Below are 24,800 nucleotides of genomic sequence, written 5' to 3' on the forward strand. Positions count from 1 at the left end.
AAATATTTTTGCCAACATATCGAGGGAAGGTTGAAGTCCCCACCAACTATAACCGTATGAGTGGGGTATTTATTTGTTACGAGACTCAAATTTTCTCTGAACTGTTCAACAACTATATCATCGGAGTCTGGGGGTCGGTAGAAGGAGCCAATTAACAACTTAGTTCGGCTGTTATGTATAACCTCCACCCATACCAATTCGCACGGAGTATCTACTTCGACTTCACTACAAGATAAACCACTACTGACAGACACAAACACTCCACCACCAATTCTGCCTAATGTATCTTTCCTGAACACCATCTGAGACTTTGTAAAAATTTCCGCAGAACTTATTTCAGGCTTTAGCCAGCTTTCTGTACCTATAATGATTTCAGCTTTTGTGCTTTCTATTAATGCTTGAAACTCAGGGACTTTCCCAGCACAACTACAACAATTTACAACTACAATTCCGACTGTTCCTTGATCCAAGCACGTCCTGTATTTGCTATGCACCCTTTGAGATTGCAGCCCACCGCGTACTTTCCCGAGGCCTTCTAACCTAAAAATTGCCCAGTCCATGCCACACAGCCTCCGCTACCCGTGTAGCCGCCAGCTGAGTATAGTGAACTCCTGACCTATTCAGCGGAACCTGAAACCCCACCACCCTGTGGTGCAAGTCAAGGAATCTGCAGCCAACACGGTCACAAAACCGTCTGAGCCTCTGAATCAGACCCTCCACCCAGCTCTGCACCAAAGGTCCGTAGTCAGTTCTGCCAACGATGCTGCAGATGGTGAGCTCTGCCTTCTTCTCGTAAGCAAGACCGGCAGCCTTCACCAAATCAGATAGCTGCTGGAATCCAGAGAGAATTTCCTCAGATCCAAAGCGACACACGTCATTAGTGCCGACATGTGCCACCAATGGCTGCACCCTGCGCTCTTCATGGCATCCGGAAGGACCCTTTCCACATCAGAAATGACTCCAGCCGGAATGCACACAGAGTGCACACTGGATTTCTTCCCCTCCTTAGCCGCCATATCCCTAAGAGGCCCCATTACGTGCCTGACATTGGAGCTCCCAACTACCAATAAGCCCACCCTCTGTGATTGCCCGGACCTTGAAGGCTGAGAATCATCCTCTGAAACAGGGCAGGCTGCTGCATCTGGCACAGCCAGAGACAGCATCTCAAACCTGTTTGTCAGACGCACCGGGGAGGCTTTCTGATCTGCCTCCGGGGACGTCTTTCGCTGCCTGCCACGCCTTGGAACGACCTCCCAATCAACCACAGGCGAGGGCTCAGCCCCACTGCGGGCAGCAAGCAGGGCAACCACAGTGGCAGACCAATCTGGGGACAGACGGGACAAGGTTGACATCCCCGTGATACCCAAGTCCGGCTTCCCACAGTGGTGCCCATTGGCAACAGCCTCAAGCTGCACGAACGAAGTCAGCGCCGCCTGCAGCTGTGAGCGAAGGGATGCCAACTCAGCCCTCATCCGAACACAGCAATCACAGTCCCTGTCTAATCGCTGTTGAACAACAGTTACTGAAACACGAGTCCGTGCCTAGATAACGCAAGGCAAACACGCAAAGAATGTGTGAACTAACGTGTACAAATGCCTAACGACTGCACTACAATCTGCCTGAATGTTGGATTACTGTAACTAAAACTCAAAATTAGACCTCCTATACGAAACTATGTAACAAATAAGTGAGCTAGGAGTATACGACTTGCTGCTGGCAGCTGCTTATCCAACGGCGGCAGGAAGCACACTGACTGTGACCAACCGACACTGGCCGTTCAAAACAAAAACAGAAGACAAACGACTACGCGAATTTCACTATTCAGGTACTAAAGCGCGATGCTACAACTCTGAAATACTATAATACGCCCGAAATTTATGAATTAAACAATGCAAGTACCCAAAAACAATCAAAGAAATTAAGAATTAAACTATGTAACAAATAAATGAGCTATGAGTACACGACTTGCTGCTGGCAGCTGCTTATCCAACGGTGGCAGGAAGCACATTCTCTGCATCTGGCTCAGCCAGAGACAGCACCTCAAACCTGTTTGTCAGATGCACCGGGGAGGCTTTCTGATCAGCCTCCGGGGACGTCTTTCGCTGCCTGCCAAGCCTTGGAACGACCTCCCAATCAACCACAGGCATTCTCTTTTCATGCTATAACGACTGAATTTTTGTGCCCGTATTTAACTTGAAATAGCATTGGACAATCCACTAACTGTGAATTATATACAGTAGTTGCAATAAGTGAGTACATACATGCAGTTGATAATTATTGAGTTTGTGATCATTACCTTTTTATATTCTTTGAGAGTTACTAATATATATGTCTTGATGTCTTGGCTCAGCTGTCACAAGATATAGATCATTGTCATCCTGGGTTCTGAGTGACCTAGCCTCCCTTTTCAACCATCCCCAGCTTATCTGTCTCTCCTAATCAACAAAGGAACTATTAGGGGGTGTTTTAAGTGTAGTGCGTGTATCTGTGTACCATCTGTGGCATTATAGCTCCCAAATGTAAGGTCTGATTTAAATGAAGTTTATTTTACCTGAAAGCTGGTTTAATTGGGATGGTTCTTGGCTGTGTTCCATGAAAATCTGTTTACTCATTTACATTTCATGAGCTAAATTATGTAAAAATGTTCTCCGCCAGCACACTTTCTTGATATACGCTATGTAATATGTAATAGCTATATAAAGTTACATAGTACCATATCGTAGAGCTCAAAAACATCTAAATAAAAGTCCATGAGAACATATGTTTATCTTTTACACTTGACCAACAGTGATGATTTTTTGTCTTTTGAAGTCGCCTGTTTCAGCACCTACAAAGCAGAAAAAGAAAGATAGTGACTCAACTGTAAAAGAGAAACATATGTTCTCGCAGACTTTTTGTAGTTTTTTTGAGGTCTACAATTCAGTATTAAATCAAAAGATTTTGCCCCAATAGGTTAAGCAGCCTATTGCAAGAGAGCACAATGGCTATCCACTGTACTCCGACCTGATTTACAATTATTGCCACTGCCACAGTGGTTCGCACACTGCACTTGCATTTGGGAGGATGATGGTTCAAATTCAAGTCCAGTCATCCAGATTTAGGTTTTCTGCGATTTCCCTAAACCACTTGAGGCAAATGCTGGGATGGGTCCTTTGAAAGGACACGGCTGATTTTCTTCCCCATCCAGGACACCATCCAAGCTTGTGCTCCTTCTCTAACCTCAAAGTCGATGGCACATTAAACCCAATCTTCCTTCCTTCCTATTGCCATTGCATATTGCTTGTGTTATCTAAATTAGCTAAATATGTACTAAAACACAGTCAATGAATATATATGTGTGATTAAAGAAAAGAAACATGTAAACAGCATAACTGAAAAAATCTCACATTACAATTTCGTATTTTGTCCCAGAAGGTATTTGTGTGTTTGTAGAGATAGGATGTGGGTCCTAAGGTTTCTTCTAGTAAAATATCAAGTTTAAAACCCATGAAATAAAACTTAATTAAAAATTTTAAAAAATCCCAACAAAAATGTAAAAAATAATATGTATTTCCCCTTAAAGTTAATATTTTGATCCAAGCATTATCGTGTTGGGGGACTGCTAAGTAAATAAAATAAAAAACAGAATATATTTAAAAATGATAAAGCATGAAATTTAAATATGAGTAATCTATGTAGACAACATAAGTAAATATCAAAAGAACAACATGAAATCATTAACTCTAAGTCTTAATTAATTTACTCTGAAAAATTCGGAATATAGATGCAACTGTCAATGATGCCTGCCCTCACACGACTACCAGTTTGGGTCTCTACACTTGGCCATGTCCCGCACACTGCATACTGCGCTTCGCGTGGCTCGCACTCACTACTTATTCGTTAAGTACTCACTGATCAGCCACAACATTACGACCACTATCCACCGCAACACTGGCTGCCACTTGGTGGTATTGTGGGAGCGTGACACGGTAACAAAAGTATGTAAGTGTAGCAGACACAGAAGGGGGATCACCCTAGCAAAGATATGGGCTGCAAATGTGGATATCTATTAAGAAAAGCAACTTTCGCAAAGGGCAAATTACTAATACACAGAGTTTGTGAACGAATGCCTTGAAAATGGCAAAGCTTCTCGAGTGCTCACGTGCTGCTGTCAGGAGCATCAACAGAAAGTGGTAGAAGGACAGTGAAACCACCATTAGGCGTTAAATAGTTGGACGTCCACAACTCTTCACAAAATGTGGGGTTCAGAGGCTTGTCTGCTAGGTAAAGTAGGATAGATGGGGACCTGTGGCACCTCTGCTGAAAGATCACCTTGCCAGTCCATGCACAAATGTTTTTGAGCACAGTGGTCATCCTACATTGTTGAGCATGGAGCTCAACAGCAGACCACCCCTACGTGTACGATTGCAGTGGGCGTGGGACCATCAGGCTTTGAATGTTGATAAATGGAAATGTGTTGGCTCTTCGGGTGGATCATGGTTTTGCTACACTAGGTCAGTGGTTGACTCCATAAAAGCCATCATCGAGGTGAATGGCAGTGTGAAATGTGCAGCACGCCACAGATACAGGCTGGTGGGAACAGTATTATGTCATGGGAGACATTCTCCTGCACTTGCATCAGACCTGTGGAATAATCAAAGATATGCTGACAGGAGTGAACCACCTGCATTCCTTCAGGCTTCGCTGATGGTGATGCCGTCTTTCAGCAGTATAATTGTCTGTGTCTCAGAGCCAGAATCGTGTTACAATGTTATAAGGAGCATTATAGTGAAGTTGTTTTGATGTCTTCACTACCAAATTCACCTGATGTAAAGCCTGTGGAGCCCACCTAGGTCACTATTGGGTATCATCACCACATACACAAATCAATGGCGTGTTATTTATGTGAATTATATGACCTGTGCATAGATATCTAATGTGATATACTTCCAAAAACCTATGTAATATTAGTAATTTTTGCCTCACAAACATCAGTATACGCTCAATAGTAAACGCCTGATGGCCTAAAGTTATCGAACAATTGTAAAGTAAAAGAAATGAACCATCGCATAGCAGCGACAGAATCTATTATTCTTTATCTTTGCTGTTCTTGCGCGGTGCCAGTAAATCTCTATGTACATGTATCGATTAATGGTGTAAAAAAGAATTCTGTTTTTTCAAGACAAATGAGGCTTTTGACGCCTCACCTTTTACTGTTTGTATTTCATGAGAGGCGGACGTGGACTTGCTGCATTCCGCAACTGTATTTTATATTCTATGTGAAAATATTGAGTGAATATGCTAATTGTTATTTTTTCCAATCAGAAAACATGTAGTTTCTTGTAACTGATATCGAACAGACAGCGTAAAGAGGACATTTTGACTGTTTGTATAAATTATTTAACTACAATTGTCATCTATTGTAATTTAATATGAAAAGGTACGTAGCATTAAAAAACGTGTGTTAAAGATAAGTGTGCTTATTTTCGTAAATTAACCTTGATAATTCCATCTCCTTATTTAGTTGAATGTTAATTATTTTGTGTTACTTCATCATCAGAAATTACGATCACGCTGATGGGCCGAACGCAGCATGAGGCAGAAGGAACATTATCGTTTTCCTATTATTTCTGAACTAACTTTTTGTGTTGTGTTGCAGTTCTTTTAAAGTCTATAAATCTTCTGGTCCCTTAGTGTTGATCCGGGTATGACTACATCGCGACTATTAAAATGCACAGAAATGATAATGTTTCTTCCGAGCGATCTCAAATATATATATATATTTAAAAAGAAAGATGATGAGACTTACCCAACAAAAGCGCTGGCAGGTCGATAGACACACAAACAAACACAAACATACACACAAAACTCTAGCTTTCGCAACCAACGGTTGCCTCGTCAGGAAAGAGGGAAGGGGAAGGAAAGACAAAAGGATTGGGTTTTAAGGGAGAGGGTAAGGAGTCATTCCAATCCCGGGAGCGGAAAGACTTACCTTAGGGGGAAAAAAGGACAGGTATACACTCGCACACACACACATACACAGACACAAGCAGACATTTGTAAAGGCAAAGAGTTTGGGCAGAGATGTCAGTCGGGACGGAAGTACAGAGGCAAAGATGATGTTGAAAGACAGGTGAGGTATGAGCGGCGGCAGATTGAAATTAGAAATTAGCGGAGATTGAGGCCTGGCGGATAGCGAGAAGAGAGGATATGCTGAAGGGCAAGTTCCCATCTCCGGAGTTCTGACAGGTTGGTGTTAGTGGGAAGTATCCAGATAACCCGGACGGTGTAACACTGTGCCAAGGTGTGCTGGCCGTGCACCAAGGCATGTTTAGCCACAGGGTGATCCTCATTACCAACAAACACTGTCTGCCTGTGTCCATTCATGCGAATGGACAGTTTGTTGCTGGTCATTCCCACATAGAACGCTTCACAGTGTAGGCAGGTCAGTTGGTAAATCACGTGGGTGCTTTCACACGTGGCTCTGCCTTTGATCGTGTACACCTTCTGGGTTACAGGACTGGAATAGGTGGTGGTGGGAGGGTGCATGGGACAGGTTTTACACCGGGGGCAGTTACAGGGGTAGGAGCCAGAGGGTAGGGAAGGTGGTTTGGGGATTTCATAGGGATGAACTAAGAGGTTACGAAGGTTAGGTGGACGGCGGAAAGACACTCTTGGTGGAGTGGGGAGGATTTCATGAAGGATGGATCTCATTTCAGGGCAGGATTTGAGGAAGTCGTATCCCTGCTGGAGAGCCACATTCAGAATCTGATCCAGTCCCGGAAAGTATCCTGTCACAAGTGGGGCACTTTTGGGGTTCTTCTGTGGAAGGTTCCGGGTTTGAGGAGATGAGGAAGTGGCTCTGGTTATTTGCTTCTGTACCAGGTCGGGAGGGTAGTTACGGGATGCAAAAGCTGTTTTCAGGTTGTTGGTGTAATGGTTCAAGGATTCCGGACTGGAGCAGATTCGTTTGCCACGAAGACCTAGGCTGTAGGGAAGGGACCGTTTGATGTGGAATGGGTGGCAGCTGTCATAATGGAGGTACTGTTGCTTGTTGGTGGGTTTGATGTGGACGGACGTGTGAAGCTGGCCATTGGACAGGTGGAGGTCAACGTCAAGGAAAGTGGCATGGGATTTAGAGTAGGACCAGGTGAATCTGATGGAACCAAAGGAGTTGAGGTTGGAGAGGAAATTCTGGAGTTCTTCTTCACTGTGAGTCCAGATCATGAAAATGTCATCAATAAATCTGTACCAAACTTTGGGTTGGCAGGCCTGGGTAACCAAGAAGGCTTCCTCTGTTGTTGTTGTGGTCTTCAATCCTGAGACTGGTTTGATGCAGCTCTCCATGCTACTCTATCCTGTGCAAGCTTCATCATCTCCCAGTACCTACTGCAACCTACATCCTTCTGAATCTGCTTAGTGTATTGATCTCTTGGTCTCCCTCTACGATTTTTACCCTCCACGCTGCCCTCCAATGCTAAATTTGTGATCCCTCGATGCCTCAGTACATGTCCTACCAACCGATCCCTTCTTCTAGTCAAGTTGTGCCACAAACTTCTCTTCTCCCCAATCCTATTCAATACCTCCTCATTAGTTACGTGATCTACCCACCTTATCTTCAGTATTCTTCTGTAGCACCACATTTCGAAAGCTTCTATTCTCTTCTTGTCCAAACTAGTTATCGTCCATGTCTCACTTCCATACATGGCTACACTCCATACAAATACTTTCAGAAACGACTTCCTGACACCTAAATCTATATTCGATGTTAACAAATTTCTCTTCTTGAGAAACGCTTTCCTTGCCATTGCCAGTCTACATTTTATATCCTCTCTACTTCTACCATCATCGGTTATTTTACTCCCTAAATAGCAAAACTCCTTTACTACTTTAAGTGCCTCATTTCCTAATCTAATTCCCTCAGCATCACCCGACTTAATTTGACTACATTCCATTATCCTCGTTTTGCTTTTGTTGATGTTCATCTTATATCCTCCTTTCAAGACACTGTCCATTCCGTTCAACTGCTCTTCCAAGTCCTTTGCTGTCTCTGACAGGATTACAATGTCATCGGCGAACCTCAACGTTTTTACTTCTTCTCCATGAATTTTAATACCTACTCCGAATTTTTCTTTTGCTTCCTTTACTGCTTGCTCAATATACAGATTGAATAGCATCGGGGAGAGGCTACAACCCTGTCTCACTCCTTTCCCAACCACTGCTTCCCTTTCATGCCCCTCGACTCTTATAACTGCCATCTGGTTTCTGTACAAATTGTAAATAGCCTTTCGCTCCCTGTATTTTACCCCTGCCACCTTCAGAATTTGAAAGAGAGTATTCCAGTCAACATTGCCAAAAGCTTTCTCTAAGTCTACAAATGCTAGAAACGTAGGTTTGCCTTTTCTTAATCTTTCTTCCAAGATAAGTCGTAAGGTCAGTATTGCCTCACGTGTTCCAACATTTCTACGGAATCCAAACTGATCTTCCCCGAGGTCGGCTTCTACCAGTTTTTCCATTCGTATGTAAAGAATTCGCGTTAGTATTTTGCAGCTGTGACTTATTAAACTGATAGTTCGGTAACTTTCACATCTGTCAACACCTGCTTTCTTTGGGATTGGAATAATTATATTCTTCTTAAAGTCTGAGGGTATTTCGCCTGTCTCATACATCGTGCTCACCAGATGGTAGAGTTTTGTCATGACTGGCTCTCCTGAGGCCATCAGTAGTTCTAATGGAATGTTGTCTACTCCTGGGGCCTTGTTTTGACTCAGGTCCTTCAGTGCTCTGTCAAACTCTTCACGCAGTATCTTATCTCCCATTTCATCTTCATCTACATCCTCTTCCATTTCCGTAATATTGTCCTCAAGTACATCGCCCTTGTATAAACCCTCTATGTACTCCTTCCACCTTTCTGCTTTCCCTTCTTTGCTTAGAACTGGGTTGCCATCTGAGCTCTTGATATTCATACAAGTGGTTCTCTTCTCTCCAAAGGTCTCTTTAATTTTCCTGTAGGCAGTATCTATCTTACCCCTAGTGAGACAAGCCTCTACATCCTTACATTTGTTCTCTAGCCATCCCTGCTTAGCCATTTTGCACTTCCTGTCGATTTCATTTTTGAGACGTTTGTATTCCTTTTTGCCTGCTTCATTTACTGCATTTTTATATTTTCTCCTTTCATCAATTAAATTCAATATTTCTTCTGTTACCCAAGGATTTCTATTAGCCCGCGTCTTTTTACCTACTTGATCGTCTGCTGCCTTCACCACTTCATCCCTCAGAGCTACCCATTCTTCTTCTACTGTATTTCTTTCCCCCATTCCTGTCAATTGTTCCCTAATGCTCTCCCTGAAACTCTCTACAACCTCTCTTCCTCTAAGCGACCCATGAATAGATTGGCGTGCGAGGGGGCCATCCTGGTACCCATGGCTGTTCCCTTTAATTGTTGGTATGTCTGGCCTTCAAAAGTGAAGAAGTTGTGGGTCACGATGAAGCTGGCTAAGGTAATGAGGAAAGAGGTTTTAGGTAGGGCGGCAGGTGATCGGCGTGAAAGGAAGTGCTCCATCGCAGCGAGGCCCTGGACATGCGGAATATTTGTGTATAAGGAAGTGGCATCAATGGTTACAAGGATGGTTTCCGGGGGTAACAGACTGGGTAGGGATTCCAGGCGTTCGAGAAAGTGGTTGGTGTCTTTGATGAAGGATGGGAGACTGCATGTAATGGGTTGAAGGTGTTGATCTACGTAGGCAGAGATGCGTTCTGTGGGGGCTTGGTAACCAGCTACAATGGGACGGCCGGGATGATTGGGTTTGTGAATTTTGGGAAGAAGGTAGAAGGTAGGGGTGCGGGGTGTTGGTGGGGTCAGGAGGTTGATGGAGTCAGGTGAAAGGTTTTGTAGGGGGCCTAAGGTTCTGAGGATTCCTTGAAGCTCCGCCTGGACATCAGGAATGGGATTACCATGGCAAACTTTGTAAGTAGTGTTGTCTGAAAGCTGACGCAGTCCCTCAGCCACATACTCCCGACGATCAAGTACCACAGTCGTGGAACCCTTGTCCGCCGGAAGAATGACGATGGATTGGTCAGCCTTCAGATCATGGAGAGCCTGGGCTTCAGCAGTGGTGATGTTGGGAGTAGGATTAAGGTTTTTTAAGAAGGATTGAGAGGCAAGGCTGGAAGTCAGAAATTCCTGGAAGGTTAGGAGAGGGTGATTTTGAGGAAGAGGAGGTGGGTCCCGCTGTGACGGAGGACGGAACGGTTCCAGGCATGGTTTAATTTGGATAGTATCTTGGGGAGTTGGATCATTAGGAGTAGGATTAGGATCATTTTTCTTCATGGCAAAGTGATATTTCCAGCAGAGAGTACGGCTGTAGGACAGTAAATCTTTGACAAGGGCTGTTTGGTTAAATCTGGGAGTGGGGCTGAAGGTGAGGCCTTTGGATAGGACAGAGGTTTCGGATGGCCCCCTCGTACGCCAACCTATTCATGGGTCGCTTAGAGGAAGCCTTCTTGGTTACCCAGGCCTGCCAACCCAAAGTTTGGTACAGATTTATTGATGACATTTTCATGATCTGGACTCACAGTGAAGAAGAACTCCAGAATTTCCTCTCCAACCTCAACTCCTTTGGTTCCATCAGATTCACCTGGTCCTACTCTAAATCCCATGCCACTTTCCTTGACGTTGACCTCCACCTGTCCAATGGCCAGCTTCACACGTCCGTCCACATCAAACCCACCAACAAGCAACAGTACCTTCATTACGACAGCTGCCACCCATTCCACATCAAACGGTCCCTTCCCTACAGCCTAGGTCTTCGTGGCAAACGAATCTGCTCCAGTCCGGAATCCTTGAACCATTACACCGACAACCTGAAAACAGCTTTTGCATCCCGTAACTACCCTCCCGACCTGGTACAGAAGCAAATAACCAGAGCCACTTCCTCATCTCCTCAAACCCGGAACCTTCCACAGAAGAACCCCAAAAGTGCCCCACTTGTGACAGGATACTTTCCGGGACTGGATCAGATTCTGAATGTGGCTCTCCAGCAGGGATACGACTTCCTCAAATCCTGCCCTGAAATGAGATCCATCCTTCATGAAATCCTCCCCACTCCACCAAGAGTGTCTTTCCGCCGTCCACCTAACCTTCGTAACCTCTTAGTTCATCCCTATGAAATCCCCAAACCACCTTCCTTACCCTCTGACTCCTACCCCTGTAACCGCCCCCAGTGTAAAACCTGTCCCATGCACCCTCCCACCACCACCTATTCCAGTCCTGTAACCCAGAAGGTGTACACGATCAAAGGCAGAGCCACGTGTGAAAGCACCCACGTGATTTACCAACTGACCTGCCTACACTGTGAAGCGTTCTATGTGGGAATGACCAGCAACAAACTGTCCATTCGCATGAATGGACACAGGCAGACAGTGTTTGTTGGTAATGAGGATCACCCTGTGGCTAAACATGCCTTGGTGCACGGCCAGCACACCTTGGCACAGTGTTACACCGTCCGGGTTATCTGGATACTTCCCACTAACACCAACCTGTCAGAACTCCGGAGATGGGAACTTGCCCTTCAGCATATCCTCTCTTCTCGCTATCCGCCAGGCCTCAATCTCCGCTAATTTCTAATTTCAATCTGCCGCCGCTCATACCTCACCTGTCTTTCAACATCATCTTTGCCTCTGTACTTCCGTCCCGACTGACATCTCTGCCCAAACTCTTTGCCTTTACAAATGTCTGCTTGTGTCTGTGTATGTGTGGATGGATATGTGTGTGTGTGTGCGAGTGTAAACCTGTCCTTTTTTCCCCCTAAGGTAAGTCTTTCCGCTCCCGGGATTGGAATGACTCCTTACCCTCTCCCTTAAAACCCAATCCTTTTGTCTTTCCTTCTCCTTCCCTCTTTCCTGACGAGGCAACCGTTGGTTGTGAAAGCTAGAGTTTTGTGTGTATGTTTGTGTTTGTTTGTGTGTCTATCGACCTGCCAGTGCTCTTATTCAGGTATTTAATGGTCAACGTATGCTATTATAATAGCGTAATAAATTCTGTTGCCAAGTGGCCCACCAAAATATTCACTTTTTCGACATTAAAAAAAAAGTAACAGTTCTTTTTATTTTCGTCCCCCAAGAGCAACGCTACACCTACTAACAACTGTCAGATGCCTGAGATGCAGAATCAGTGATGTATTCCTTTCCAAAGACGGACGAATAAAGCTGTTAAGCAGGTGGTCATAATTTTTTGATTCATTGGTGTTTTTAAGCTGTACTATAAAAAGGAGAGAGTGCAACTCACCATAAAGATGACACAGTGAGTTGCAGGCAGGTGCAACAAAGTGATTGTTACACATTGAGCTTTTGACCAAAGACTTCATCAGAAAAGGAAAGTGTACACAGTCACTCTAAGAGGCACACCTCATGCACACATGGCACTATCTTCGGCCACTGTGGTAAAAATACCATTCAGGGATCCTGACCACAGCAGCTGGAGATAGCAGTCATGCGTGCGTGAGGTGTGCCTGCTTGTTTGAGTGTACGCATGTCTTTTTGTCTGAAGAAGGCTTTGGTTGAAAGCTCAATGCGTAACAGTCTTCTTCTTGTGCCTGTCTGCGACACAGTGTGTCATCTTTATGGTGAGTAGCGAGCTATCCTTTACATAATATTGTTGATGTTTCAACCTGGACTTGAATTTTTGTTTGTTTGTCTCCCATGCATTCCTGTAACATTCGTCTGATTGCAATGAAACTTTGGTGAGTCATATGCTTGCCTGCAAAGGTTTCTGAGAGGATTAGAACTACCTATCTCCCATGGGTAGAGGGGGAGGCTGAGAATGTCTGGAGCAATTTCAATCAAATTTTGTATGTATGGGACTCGTGTGTGTGTGTGTGTGTGTGTGTGTGTAAAAGCTAGTTTCAATAACAGTGTAAAAATAATAATACACAGTGAAGAGCACATGCAATGAGTAGCAGTATGTAGCATCTGTTTGATTCTACTTACCTTCAGAAGACAAAACATAACCTGCTTTGCACTTTATCTGCTGCTTGAAAAGATGTCTGTGCCCTACACTAATGCCAGAAATGTAACAATACAATTCTCCATCTGAAATTGATGGTGTGAACCTTCGAAACATGTAGTGACAGAAGAAACAAGTGATGACATAGTAAACTGTTTTATTTACAAGATGAAGAGAGTGTAAGTTAGTAGCCTTGTAGAATGTAGTTTATGTTTTGCCATTCCATTCTTCATTCTTTCACTTACCAATATTTTTGTGTTCATTCTTTATTCCTCTTTGCGTTCTCTCGCAGTTCAGCTTTTATCTGCCTCTTCCTGCTGTAAGGTAATAGTAAAGTTCATATATTTGCTGTAGATCTGCATTAACTTTCTCTTTCCTTTTAAGCGGAAATGCCATGGCCTATCACAAGGAAGAGGAAAAAATAAAAACCATATTTACTCTTGGAAAATTATTGTCTTCCACAAAGAAAGGATTAGATGAGACTAGAAATCAAATCCTGTCATTAAAACTGGGTCTAATATGAATTTTCTCTTTTTTTTCAGAGTGAAGCTGCAGGGTTCTGAAGGAGGAGGCCGCATATATCCTCCTTTGCTTGTAATTGACTATGGGGAAATAACGGAAGAGGAGATAAAGAAAGATATCAAAGTGTCTGTATCCTTCATGATTGAATATGAAATGGATAGTAGGTTTGCACATAGTGTGGAGGTAAATGTGGATACCTTATTGTGTGTAAAATTTGAATGTACAAGTAACTTACACAGAAATGTTCTTATTACATTCAGTATCAATAAGGAGAAAGGGAGATATTTACTAGCCTACTAGGCTTAGGTATCAAAAGTACAGAATCAGTCAGCACAGTAAGTGAAACAAATGGCAGGTTTGAGTGATCAGTAACAACCATGTAGATGTAGTGAATGGCTGCCTAGAATCAGAGTCAAAACCACAGAATGTTGTCATAAGCATGCAAGATCAAACCAGAGTGAATAATGAGAGACAGAAAACTGCAAAACAAGCATTAGTCGAACATTGTATCAAATGACGCTGTCTGGAGGCTTCAAGTGATAACAGACTAGTGTCAGTATGTGATCACACGAGTGTATTTAAGTGCAGAACACTGCTTGAGGGTGCATCCATTGTACCCTAGGATTGCATTATCTGTGGAGCTGCAAGGAACTATGTCTGCCTGCAAGCTGCAGTATCTTAGATGCCATATTGATACTACCACTTGATGGGACATCGGAAACACTGTTAGATACAGAAAGGGAAGTAGGAGTAATCCATTAAATTACAGGCCCATATCACTAATGCTGATTTGTAGTAGGGTTTTGGAACATATACTGTGTTAACATTATGAATTATCTCAAAGAAAATGATTTATTGACACATAGTCAGCATGGATTCAGAAAATATCATCCTCTTGAAACAAAACTAGCTCTTTATATTCGTGAAGTAATGAGTGGTATTGACAGAGGATGTCAGATTGATTCCATATTTTTAGATTTCCTGAAGGCGTTCGACACCGTTCCTCACAAGCGCCTTCTAACCAAACTGCATGCCTATGGGATATCGTCTCCGTTGTGTGACTGGATTCGGGATTTCCTGTCAGAAAGGTCACAGTTCGTAGTAATATATGGAAAGTCATCAAGTAAAACAGAAGTGATATCAAGCATTCCCTAAGGAAGTGTTATAGGCCCTCTGTTGTTTCTGACATATATTAACGATATAGGAGAAAATCTTAGTAGCCGTCTTAGATTGTTTGCAGATGATGCTGTGATTTACCTTCTTGTAAAGTCATCAGATGATCAAAACGATTTGCAAAATCATTTAGATAAGATATCTGTATGGTGCAAAAAGTGGCAATTGACTCTGAATAAAGAAAAGTGTGAAGTTATAATCTGATAAATTTTGATTATGCAATAATTCACACAAATCTGAAGGCTATAAATTCAGCTAAATTCTTAGGGATTACAATTACAAATAACCTAAATTGGAATGACCATATAGATAATGTCATGGGTAGAGCAAACCAAAGACTGAGATTCATTGGGAGAACACTTAGAAGATGCAACAGGTCTGCTAAAGAGACTGCTTACACCACTCTTGTCCGCCCTATTCTGGAGTATTGCTGTGCGATGCGGAATCCAACTCAGGTGGGACTGACGAATGACATCGAAAAAGTTCAAAGAAGGGCAGCTCATTTTGTATTATCTTGAAATAGAGGACATTGTGCCACAGACATGATAAGTGAGTTTGAGTGGCAGTCATTAAAACAAAGGCGTTTTTCATTGCGGCGAGATCTTCTTATGAAATTTCAATCACCAGTTTTCTCCTCCAATTGCAAAAACATTCTGTTGGCACCCACCTGCATAGGGAGAAATGATCATCATGATAAAATAAATCAGGGCTCGCACAGAAAAATTTAATTGCTCGTTTTTCCTGCGCACCATTCGAGAGTGGAACGGTAGAGAGACAGCGTGAAGGTGGTGCCTTGAACCTCTGCTAGGCACTTTATTGGAACAGCAGAGTAATCACTTACATGTAGATGTGAAAGAGGCCTATTAAATAATATTTCACAATACATTACAGTGTTCAGTTGCCTTTAAAAGTGAATTTTTAACCCTTGAGTGGACGTGCCTATGTATTAAGTGTGCCAATCTCAAGTAACATTGTTCTGTTCTCTCCCATTGTTGTTTTACAATTTTGAGCCTGTACATATTCCTTCATTATTGCTGTAGCTAATATAGTGATAAGCTGTGTTGTCATATGTCCAAGTGAGCAGCAGTAATATAAAAGAAATAGTGAGCTAGGTGAGAAAAAATTTAGTCTGTGCAAGAAAATGCCCCAGATTCCGAGCTAGCAGCACAATCCCACAATGATGCTGTTGTCTGTGAGATAATTAGTGATCAAATTAGCATTTCACTGGGAACTGATGCAATTGTGCTGTTTTATGCTCCAAGTGGATCGTTACCATGGGGTAAAACTTGTACATGGCAACAAAATGATACAATGAAAATTTATTTTATTATTGCTTGGTTAAATAGTGTTTTAGCTTGCATAATGTATGCTTATTTTATTGTTGGTTAATTAACTAAGATTAAACTGTGATTTTGCTCATACATGTTTATCTTGATAACATAAAGACAGCCATTCTTCAGATCTTTGTACATCCACTCGTGTTATGAAAATCTGTGCGCCCACCTTGAGGGTTAAATATAAATGGGGAAAGCGGACTGGGATGAGGCAACTGTAGGAAACCCCTGGTCACAAATTATGTGCATGCTGAGGGGAGGAACTCATTAACTACACTTCTAAATTTTTCGGTCTCTTTTCTGTTTACAAATGTAGTGAAGTGAGGCAGTAGAGCTACCTTTGTATCAGGGGAATGATAGTATTGAGATGACATTGCCTGCCATGTAACAGCAGCCTTAGTAGGTAATGTGATACTTCTTTGCACAACCTTTTCTAAGGATTTCCTAGTGCAAGCAATTAGTGCCACCATTGAATTGGCCACAGCTACTTATCATTTCACCACATTGTACATGTCAATTCCATGATTTGCCGCTTGTATCAACTCACATTTACAACAATGATGTCATACCACAAATGTAATGAATATATACAATGAGTAACACAGTAAATACTATACAATAAATATTTACTACCACTAATGTATCACTAAGTGCCAAACTAAAACCCAAAGTTCTCGGTTTCAGTCCCTGTTTAGTCCTAAGATTTTAATCTGTAACTTATCATTTCTTTCACCTCTGGCAATATTTGTTTATGTGAAAAATACTGAGGTGCGTCATTATACATTATACTGCAGGCACCCTATAACTGACTGGGTAAGTCAGTTCAAAGGTTGGAACAAGGCAATGGCATACCACCACCAACCAGACCATGTCTAATGAAGCACTGTGGCATTCAAAACAATCTTCGGCTTTATGATTGCTTTACTTTTTTATCATATAACTAGCTTAGCATCCACTGCTTCTCTTGTGTAGACTGTAGGCATGCATAGATTTTTAATTTTTATTTAATGGAATTTTTATGTTGTTTGCAAACTGTGACACCTTATAAGCAATTCACGCTAATTAAGGCCATATAAGTGTGGTGTTTTCTGAATGTATTTCTGACAAAAAAGTGATTCTGGTAGCTGGAGTCCAAAGTTTTTGTTAATAATGCCTTTTGCATCTTTTGCAGATATTTCCTTAGAAACTTTCATCCCCAAGAAGTGAAATACCAATTTTCATTGATTTAGCTCTGGCGTTGTGGCGTTCACTGGGTTATTCAGTGGTTTGGTATTTAACTAATTTGTAAATGGAAATGATAATCTTATTTTATTACATTGAGTAATTACTAAATAATTTTTCCCCCGGCTAAAGAATTGGTCAAGTTGCTAAAGAACTCCAAGTTAACGTTGTGTTAAAGTGTTGTCTGTAAGTTGTGTAAGTGTCACTAAATCACAGTTCATACAGCAGATTCAATACAACTATTGATTAAGATGGAAGCAGTTATCTTCAGCAAAATGATCATTAAAACCACCAAATATCAGCCGCGCACAACACTGACATATGTTACCTGAAATAATATTCTTCGCAACTCGTGCGTAATTAATTTGGGCTCCATACATCAGCTAGAAAAGTTTCTTATAAGGATCGTGCTATGAGCACTGTTTTTTAAGAACCAATCTGATTCGAATCATTTTCATTCAAATGAGTTCGCGACCACCGGTGCACATTTATTTTTACCCATTTGTATTTATGTTCGGCATTTATGTCTGCAGAGTTGCGTAATTTAAATTTGCCGCTGAGACAATTGTTAAGATGTCAGCAGACAATTGATAGAGACTTTCTATTGTTAGACCAAATAAGTATTTTAACTGCTTATTAAACTTCACAGAAACTCTGCTTTCGTATTGTGCACTATTTAGACTTCATCAAGCAAACATTTGATTTGTTTCTAAGGAAAACAGAGACAAAAACGCGATACAAATCGCTATCATCAATGGCTGCGCTCCTTGCAGTGGAAAGAAACAATTAACACAGATAATGCTTACTGAGAGAGGACTTACAGTTACAAATAATTATTCACTCATGTTTATAATAATAATGAACTCTATTTTCAAGTAATAATTAACAAATAATTACAATTTCTTAACAGACCTCAGTTTGATATGCGTCTTGCATGCTGAACCTACAAAAGCCATTCAACAAAAGATAAAAAAAAAACAAAGGAAGACAAACGCAGATCATAAAAGGAATTTACAATTATCATTGTCTTTGTATGATACACATCAGTATGTCTAATTACATCATAGAATATTATATAACTAATTAATGTTTATCATCATATTCACTGTTTTTCCGTACCTCGAATACATAATGTTTATAACTGTTAGAGGCATAATTTCCTCTCATCGCACTGTAGCCAAAAATGTATCTCGTGGATGTTACAATGCCCCTTGGGCTGAGAAAAAAATTAGTTTATCTATTGTATATATTTTTTTTTCAGTCCACGTAATCCACGTAGATTTGCTACTCTCAAGATGCAAATGTTTAGTTTCAATGTTGTTTCAGACATGATAAAATTATAGTTGAATCAAGTACTTTAAATGACTTCAGTGACTGTATTATCTTGGAAATTGCTGCAGATACTTCCCGGATTAACTTATCCCCCCCCCCCCCCCCCCCCCCCCCCAATTTGAGTTCACTGGACTCGGAAAACTGGGAATAAAACTGTCCAAGGGGCTTCAAGAAAATACAGCCACCTACTTTTAACATGAATGGAAAAAAAAAATATGCTGGAAAATGCAAATTTATGACTCTGTTGTAAGCATATGAGATAATGAATGTTTTCTCATGGTGGTGTATCAAAAATTTCCAAAGTCACTCATTTATCGAATGTCATAACAATTTGCTACTGACGTCGTAAGACCGCCCCCGTGTCGAGCCGTTGGACCGCAGACAGGTAGTGGCTGGACCGCCCCTGGCAGAGTCGGTGGGGCGTCGGCTGCGGTCGGCTGCATCGTGGTTTGGATCTGCTGCTGGCTAGAAGTCGCGCTGCAGCAGGTCTTGTTTCTCCTTTCCCACCTCCCCCCAATATAGCACAACATATACAGGCACAATGTCTGCTTGTGCCTGTATATGTGTGGATGGATATGTGTGTGTGTGTGTGTGTGTGCGAGTGTATACCTGTCCTTTTTTCCCCCTAAGGTAAGTCTTTCCGCTCCCTGGATTGGAATGACTCCTTACCGTCTCCCTTAAAACCCAAATCCTTTCGTCTTTCCCTCTCCTTCCCTCTTTCCTGACGAGGCAACCGTTGGTTGCGAAAGCTAGAATTTTGTGTGTATGTTTGTGTGTCTATCGACCTGCCAGCGCTTTTGTTTGGTAAGTCTCATCACCTTTCTCTTTACATATAATGTTTATCATCATATTCACTGTTTTTCCATACGTCGAATACATAATGTTTATAACTGTTAGAGGCATAATTTCCTCTCGTCGCACTGTAGCCAAAAATTTATCTCGTGGATGTTACAGCGTCAACACCAACAGGTGGGAAGTACAGGCTGGCAGGAGACCAGAGTGGTGTAATGATACATCATCTGGAATGTCGCATGCATGAGGGCTTGTTAGACAGAATAAGGCAGAAAAAGTGTTGCAAAGCTATCACTGCTCTGGCCTCAGCAGCTAGAAACACATGTACCGTGCTGTCATTGCCTTGATAAGCCATATGAAAAAACATAACTCATAACCATACAGACACTGTAACAATCGTCTACCAAGATGTTGTGGCCAGTATGTGTATACTACTTTGACATGAAAGAAACAAGTTTTCTCACAGTACCAAGGAACTGTGTATCAAGATGTGTTAGATAATAACAATTTTTCAGTCTTGAACTATATCCTTCTTCTGCCACAAAATCAAAATTGATTGACTCAGTGGCAGTATATGAGCAGTTATCACTGATACGTTCTTGCACTCTGCTGTAAAAGTCATCTCTGAAACTTGATGCAAAAAAATTTGAGACTGGTACTGCAGTTTTGTGTACTTACCTAATATGTTCAATTTTTAGTAGTTGCCTACAGAATAGGGTCCGTTTGAGCCCACATACATCTCTGTTTGTGTCTTTCTTTGCTCAGAACATTCTGCCGATTGTTTTTTGTAAGACTGTTTGAGACCTCCACCTTTTATAGTTGCAACAGAGAAAAATAACATGTCTGTGATAAACTCCTGATGCACTGCCATTGAGTAAATTGATATTGATGAAACATGTCATAACATAAAGGCACAATTGGAGGTTGTAAAAAGATGTGTACTAGTATGTTGTAAGAAAAAGTTCTGTAGTAATGTAGAAAGTTTTGTTTCTTTTGTATTGTGGTACTTTGTTCTGTTACTGAGTGCACAACCAAATTCCTGTAGCATCAGAAATGTGATGGTTAGTAACTAAATGTACACTTTGATTTGTTTTGACAAGCTTAGGTTTTTGTCCATTTTGCAATGAAACTAAGATAGAACATGAATTGTAATCTTCACGTGTGAGAAAACGCGTATTCTTGCCAAAAATGTCAAAGTGTAAAGCTATTACTGCTTGAAAATAATTAATTTGTAAAATGGTAATACCTAGTACTCTAATTAGAATCTGAAGAATGGCTGCTAATGGGAAAGGTTAATTTTTGAAAGATCATAACATTTAGTGCATACAGTCCATGATTATTTCTAAACTGTGGATTTGCATTACCATAGATAGCTTCCAGCAGAAAAGATGATTCTGTGTCTGAATCAATTTCTTTGACAATATGTTTTGTGTATCAGCTGTTGCATTGTATTGTGTTTGTTCTTTCATTATTGTTATTTGAAGTACTTCATTTAATATTAGATTTGTTTTGTCATTCCAGGTTGCAGTTGGTATTTTGTCAGCCCTAGCCATAGTTTGGTCAGGTATAGAGACTTGGAGTTATTCTCGCAGATCAGGACGTGTGGGTATTGACCTCCTCTCCCTGGTGCAGCTTGCTCTTTTTTCCTGTGGGAATTTGGCAAATGTTTTTTTCTTAGTTGCTGCTTCTGCTAGCGTGTATACATTTGTATTTTACAAGGGACAGAGTGTTGTTCAAGTTCTGTTACCAGCTCCAGCTCATGAAGATCTTATTAAAAATTATATGATCAGTTCCCTTGTGCTGAAGGTATGTGAAATGTAATTATGTACACCATTAATAACAGTGTTAAAGCCATTGTTTGACATTTAGTATAACTCCAAAAAATGAAATAAAAAACCAACCTCCTTCAGTGTTAACAATGGTAGAAACACTGAGGCGAGAAACTGTTATTTCTGTGCCATTTAGGGGGACTATGGAAGAGAAGTCTCTTTGTGAGTGACTACGATTGCTTGATTTTTGGATGGGTTAAGTTTTGTGCTCACTATGAAAATGCATGCTGGATGGCTGTGCACAGGTTTCTTGCACTTGCACTTACACTAAGGTGAAAACAGTTATGGGTAGCAATATGCACATATACAGATGGTGGCAGTATCACACACACAAGGTATAGAAGGGCAGTGCACTGGTGGAGCTGTTGTTTATACTCAGGTGATTCACGTGTAAAGGATTCCGATGTTATTATGGCCGCACAGTGGGATTTAACAGACATTGTTTGTGGAATGGTAGTTGAAGCTAGGTGCACGCAACATTCCATTTTGGAAATCATTAGCGAATTCAATATTCCAAGATCTGCAGTGTCGAGAGCGTGCTGAGAACACCAAATTTCAGGCATTACCTCTCACCATGAATAGTGCAGTGGCCAACAGCTTTCACTTAATGACAGAGATCAGAGGTGTTTGCGTAGAGTTGTCAGTGGTAACAGAGAAGTAACCCTGCATGAAATAAATGTGGGACATATGTCAAATGTATCTGCTAGGACAGCACCAAAGTTTGGCGTTAATGGGCTGTGGCAGCAGATGACCAACGCAAATGCCTTTGTCAACAGCACGACATTGCGTGCAGTGCCTCTCCTGTGCTTCTGACCATATCAGTTGGACCCTAGATGACTGTAAAAACCATGAGCTGATCAGATGAGTTCCAATTTCAGTTGGTAAGAGCTGACGGCAGGGATCATGTGTGGCACATATACCACAAAGCCTGGACCTAAGTTACAACAAAGCACTGTGCAAGCTGTTAGTGGCTCCATAATGCTGTGGGTTGTGTTTACATGGAGTGGACTGGGTTCTCTGGTTCAACTGAATTTATCATTGATTGGAAATGTTATGTTTGGCTATTTGGAGACCATTTGCAGCCATGCATCCACTTCAGGTTCCCAAATAATGACATAATTTTTATAAATGATATTGCATCATTTCACCGGGCCACAGTTGTTTGCAATTGGTTCGAAGAACATTCTGGACTATTTGAGTGAACGATTTGGCCACCTATATCGCCCGACATGAGTCCAATTGAACATTTACTGGACATAATCGATACATCAGTTTGTGCACAAAATCCTGCACCAGCAACACTTTCACAGTCTCCAATAGCTATAAAGGCAGCGTAGCTCAATATTTCTGCAGGGGACTTCCAATGCCTTGTTGAGTCCATGCTGCATCGAGTTGATGCACTACTTTGGGCAAAAAGAGGTCCAACACATATTGCGTGGTATCCCATGACTTTTGTCACCTCAGTGTATAACTGCTGCAGTTATTAAGCATAGTGGAAATTGTGTCATGTCCCATAGAAATAACTATAAAAACACAATATATCTTCAGATCCAGAACTATACATTTCTTTCCATAAAGTTGTAAAAGAAGAGGAAGAACCAGGTAAGAAGTGCAATTTTAAGTGGGGAGGCTAATGGTCCATTTGGATTCATATCCAAGGAAAGATCCCTATGTGTGGCAGAGAAGAAATGTGTAATCAAGTCATATTAAAACGGAAATGGAGTTAACAACATAGGAAGACGTTTCTGAATGTCAGTTCACTGACAGCTTTTTATTAGGTAATGCTAAACGAGAGCAAAATAAATCAACTTAGAGAATCAGTAAATAAGAACTGAGAGTTGAGAGAGCTGAATTTATAAATAATCACAATTATGAACTTTTGTTTTATGATCATTAAGTCATGGTCTAATGCCTATTTATTTGTTTGATATTTATCCCTTACTGTATGATTCCACCTTCGCACCGCCACATACCTTTCTGTACCCTCACTACCCAACAACTGAGATTGATGCTCTTTGCAGTCACATTTAGCAGCTAGAGACAGCAGTGGTCACATGTGAGTGAGTTGGGCATGTGTAAACGTGTGTATGTGTTTTTCCCCATCTGAAGAAGGACTTTTTCTGATAGCTTATAACATTTAACTCATCTTGAATGTGAAAGTGTGCCACTCAAGAGCTCCTACATGTTGTTACATTCCGTCTTTGATGATGTTCCGTGCTTGCACCAGAAGATTGCAAGTTTTTCAGTGCTGTTCGCTAAATAATGAAAAACCCAATAACAATAAAATGTTGTCACACTTGTTCTTGTCATTTTTGCGAAGCCTGACTTTAATATTCCCGCTAGTGGATGAGATCGATAGCAGATTGAAGGCATTACAGTTAGCATTAATCAGGTGCCACTGGAGTTACGATCGCCGGGTCACTTGGGTGCAGCCATTAGCAGCGCAGAGGTACTTGAGTAGCCATGGGCCAGCTTTGAATAGTATGTTGCATCAACTCTTTAGAATCGTGCGTAGCTGCTATGTTGAAACCAATCTTGCTGTGAACTTGATATTCTGGTTATCATTATGTTTGCTTTTCTTCTGTTTTCCACTCATGACAAACTTGGCTTTGTTTAAAGTTTACCCATTCATATCCAGAGCGGATGTAAAAGTGGTGATGTGTTCTTACCCCATTGAGTTTATGGCAACGTGTTATGGACCCAAAGTTCTTGTTTCCAGCTACAAGAAAAACTGCAGCAGGAACAGCAGGCTGCACTTCTGCAGCTCTTGACTCAGCAGCAGCAATACTCCTGCAAGTTTGTGGTCACAGCTTTTGTATCCTGCCTGGAAGGCGGCACGTGGGTCTGCTCCTGAAAACTGAAGTGTAGGCCGAATGTAGGAAGCTAGGAGGAGCAGGTGAGGTAGAACTCTCGGTACTGCAGTGTGAATTAAAATCACCTTTACTTTAGCAAGAAGATAAATACATAACTTTGCACTGAGGCGAGCACGTATGCGTGAAGCCGTACATCAAGTTACAAAGTTACAATTAGTGGTTCGCCCACTATGAAATAGAAACAATGTTGCTAGGTTATCTGCTCGGCATCAACTGGGCTGAATCTGGAGCGGAGCTCGTAGATCTGCACAACACCGGCTAGAGGGTGCTATCGCTGGTTTCGGTGTCGTAGTGCCAACCTAAGAACTTGCACCTACGCCGTGGCATCGTAGCTATCGATACCAAATCCCTCCCCCCCTGAAATGACACACCGTCATTGAGTATGGCTTCCAATGGCGGATGGAGAGACCCAAGGGTGGCGCAGCTGAGGGGGCGGACAGTGGAACTGCCGGGGCACACTGGCCACCTGCGACCCCAAATTGCTCGCGAGGGGGCAAGGAAAATGTCCCATGGAAAACCTGCCCTGGCCGCGCACTGCCACAGGGTATGCTTGGATGAGGAGGCGGAGCAACGACCACCATGGGCAATGGCGGCGGCGGCGTGACGGCAGCCTCAGCGTCCATCGGTTATGGCACCACGGAGGAATATGGCGGCAGCGGCGGCGACGGCCAGAGGTGGCGGCGGAAAGAGTTGCCCGTCCGTTGCAGGTGACTGGACCCGCAGTGGTGACAATGGCAGGTGC

General features: G+C 42.0%; 1 protein-coding gene across 2 annotated transcripts in view; it reads left to right on the plus strand.

Annotated features, from left to right (window-relative positions):
- Positions 1–24,800, plus strand: part of LOC126190985 (meckelin) — a 224,027-nt gene that overhangs the window by 85,871 nt on the left and 113,356 nt on the right. For both annotated transcript variants that reach the window (XM_049931661.1, XM_049931662.1), the window contains 2 exons: positions 13,525–13,687; positions 20,878–21,162. In XM_049931661.1, coding sequence (XP_049787618.1) covers positions 13,525–13,687; positions 20,878–21,162 — 448 coding nt within the window. The remainder of the gene's footprint in view (positions 1–13,524; positions 13,688–20,877; positions 21,163–24,800) is intronic.

This window comes from Schistocerca cancellata, chromosome 6, assembly GCF_023864275.1.
Source record: "Schistocerca cancellata isolate TAMUIC-IGC-003103 chromosome 6, iqSchCanc2.1, whole genome shotgun sequence".
NCBI lineage: Eukaryota > Metazoa > Arthropoda > Insecta > Orthoptera > Acrididae > Schistocerca > Schistocerca cancellata.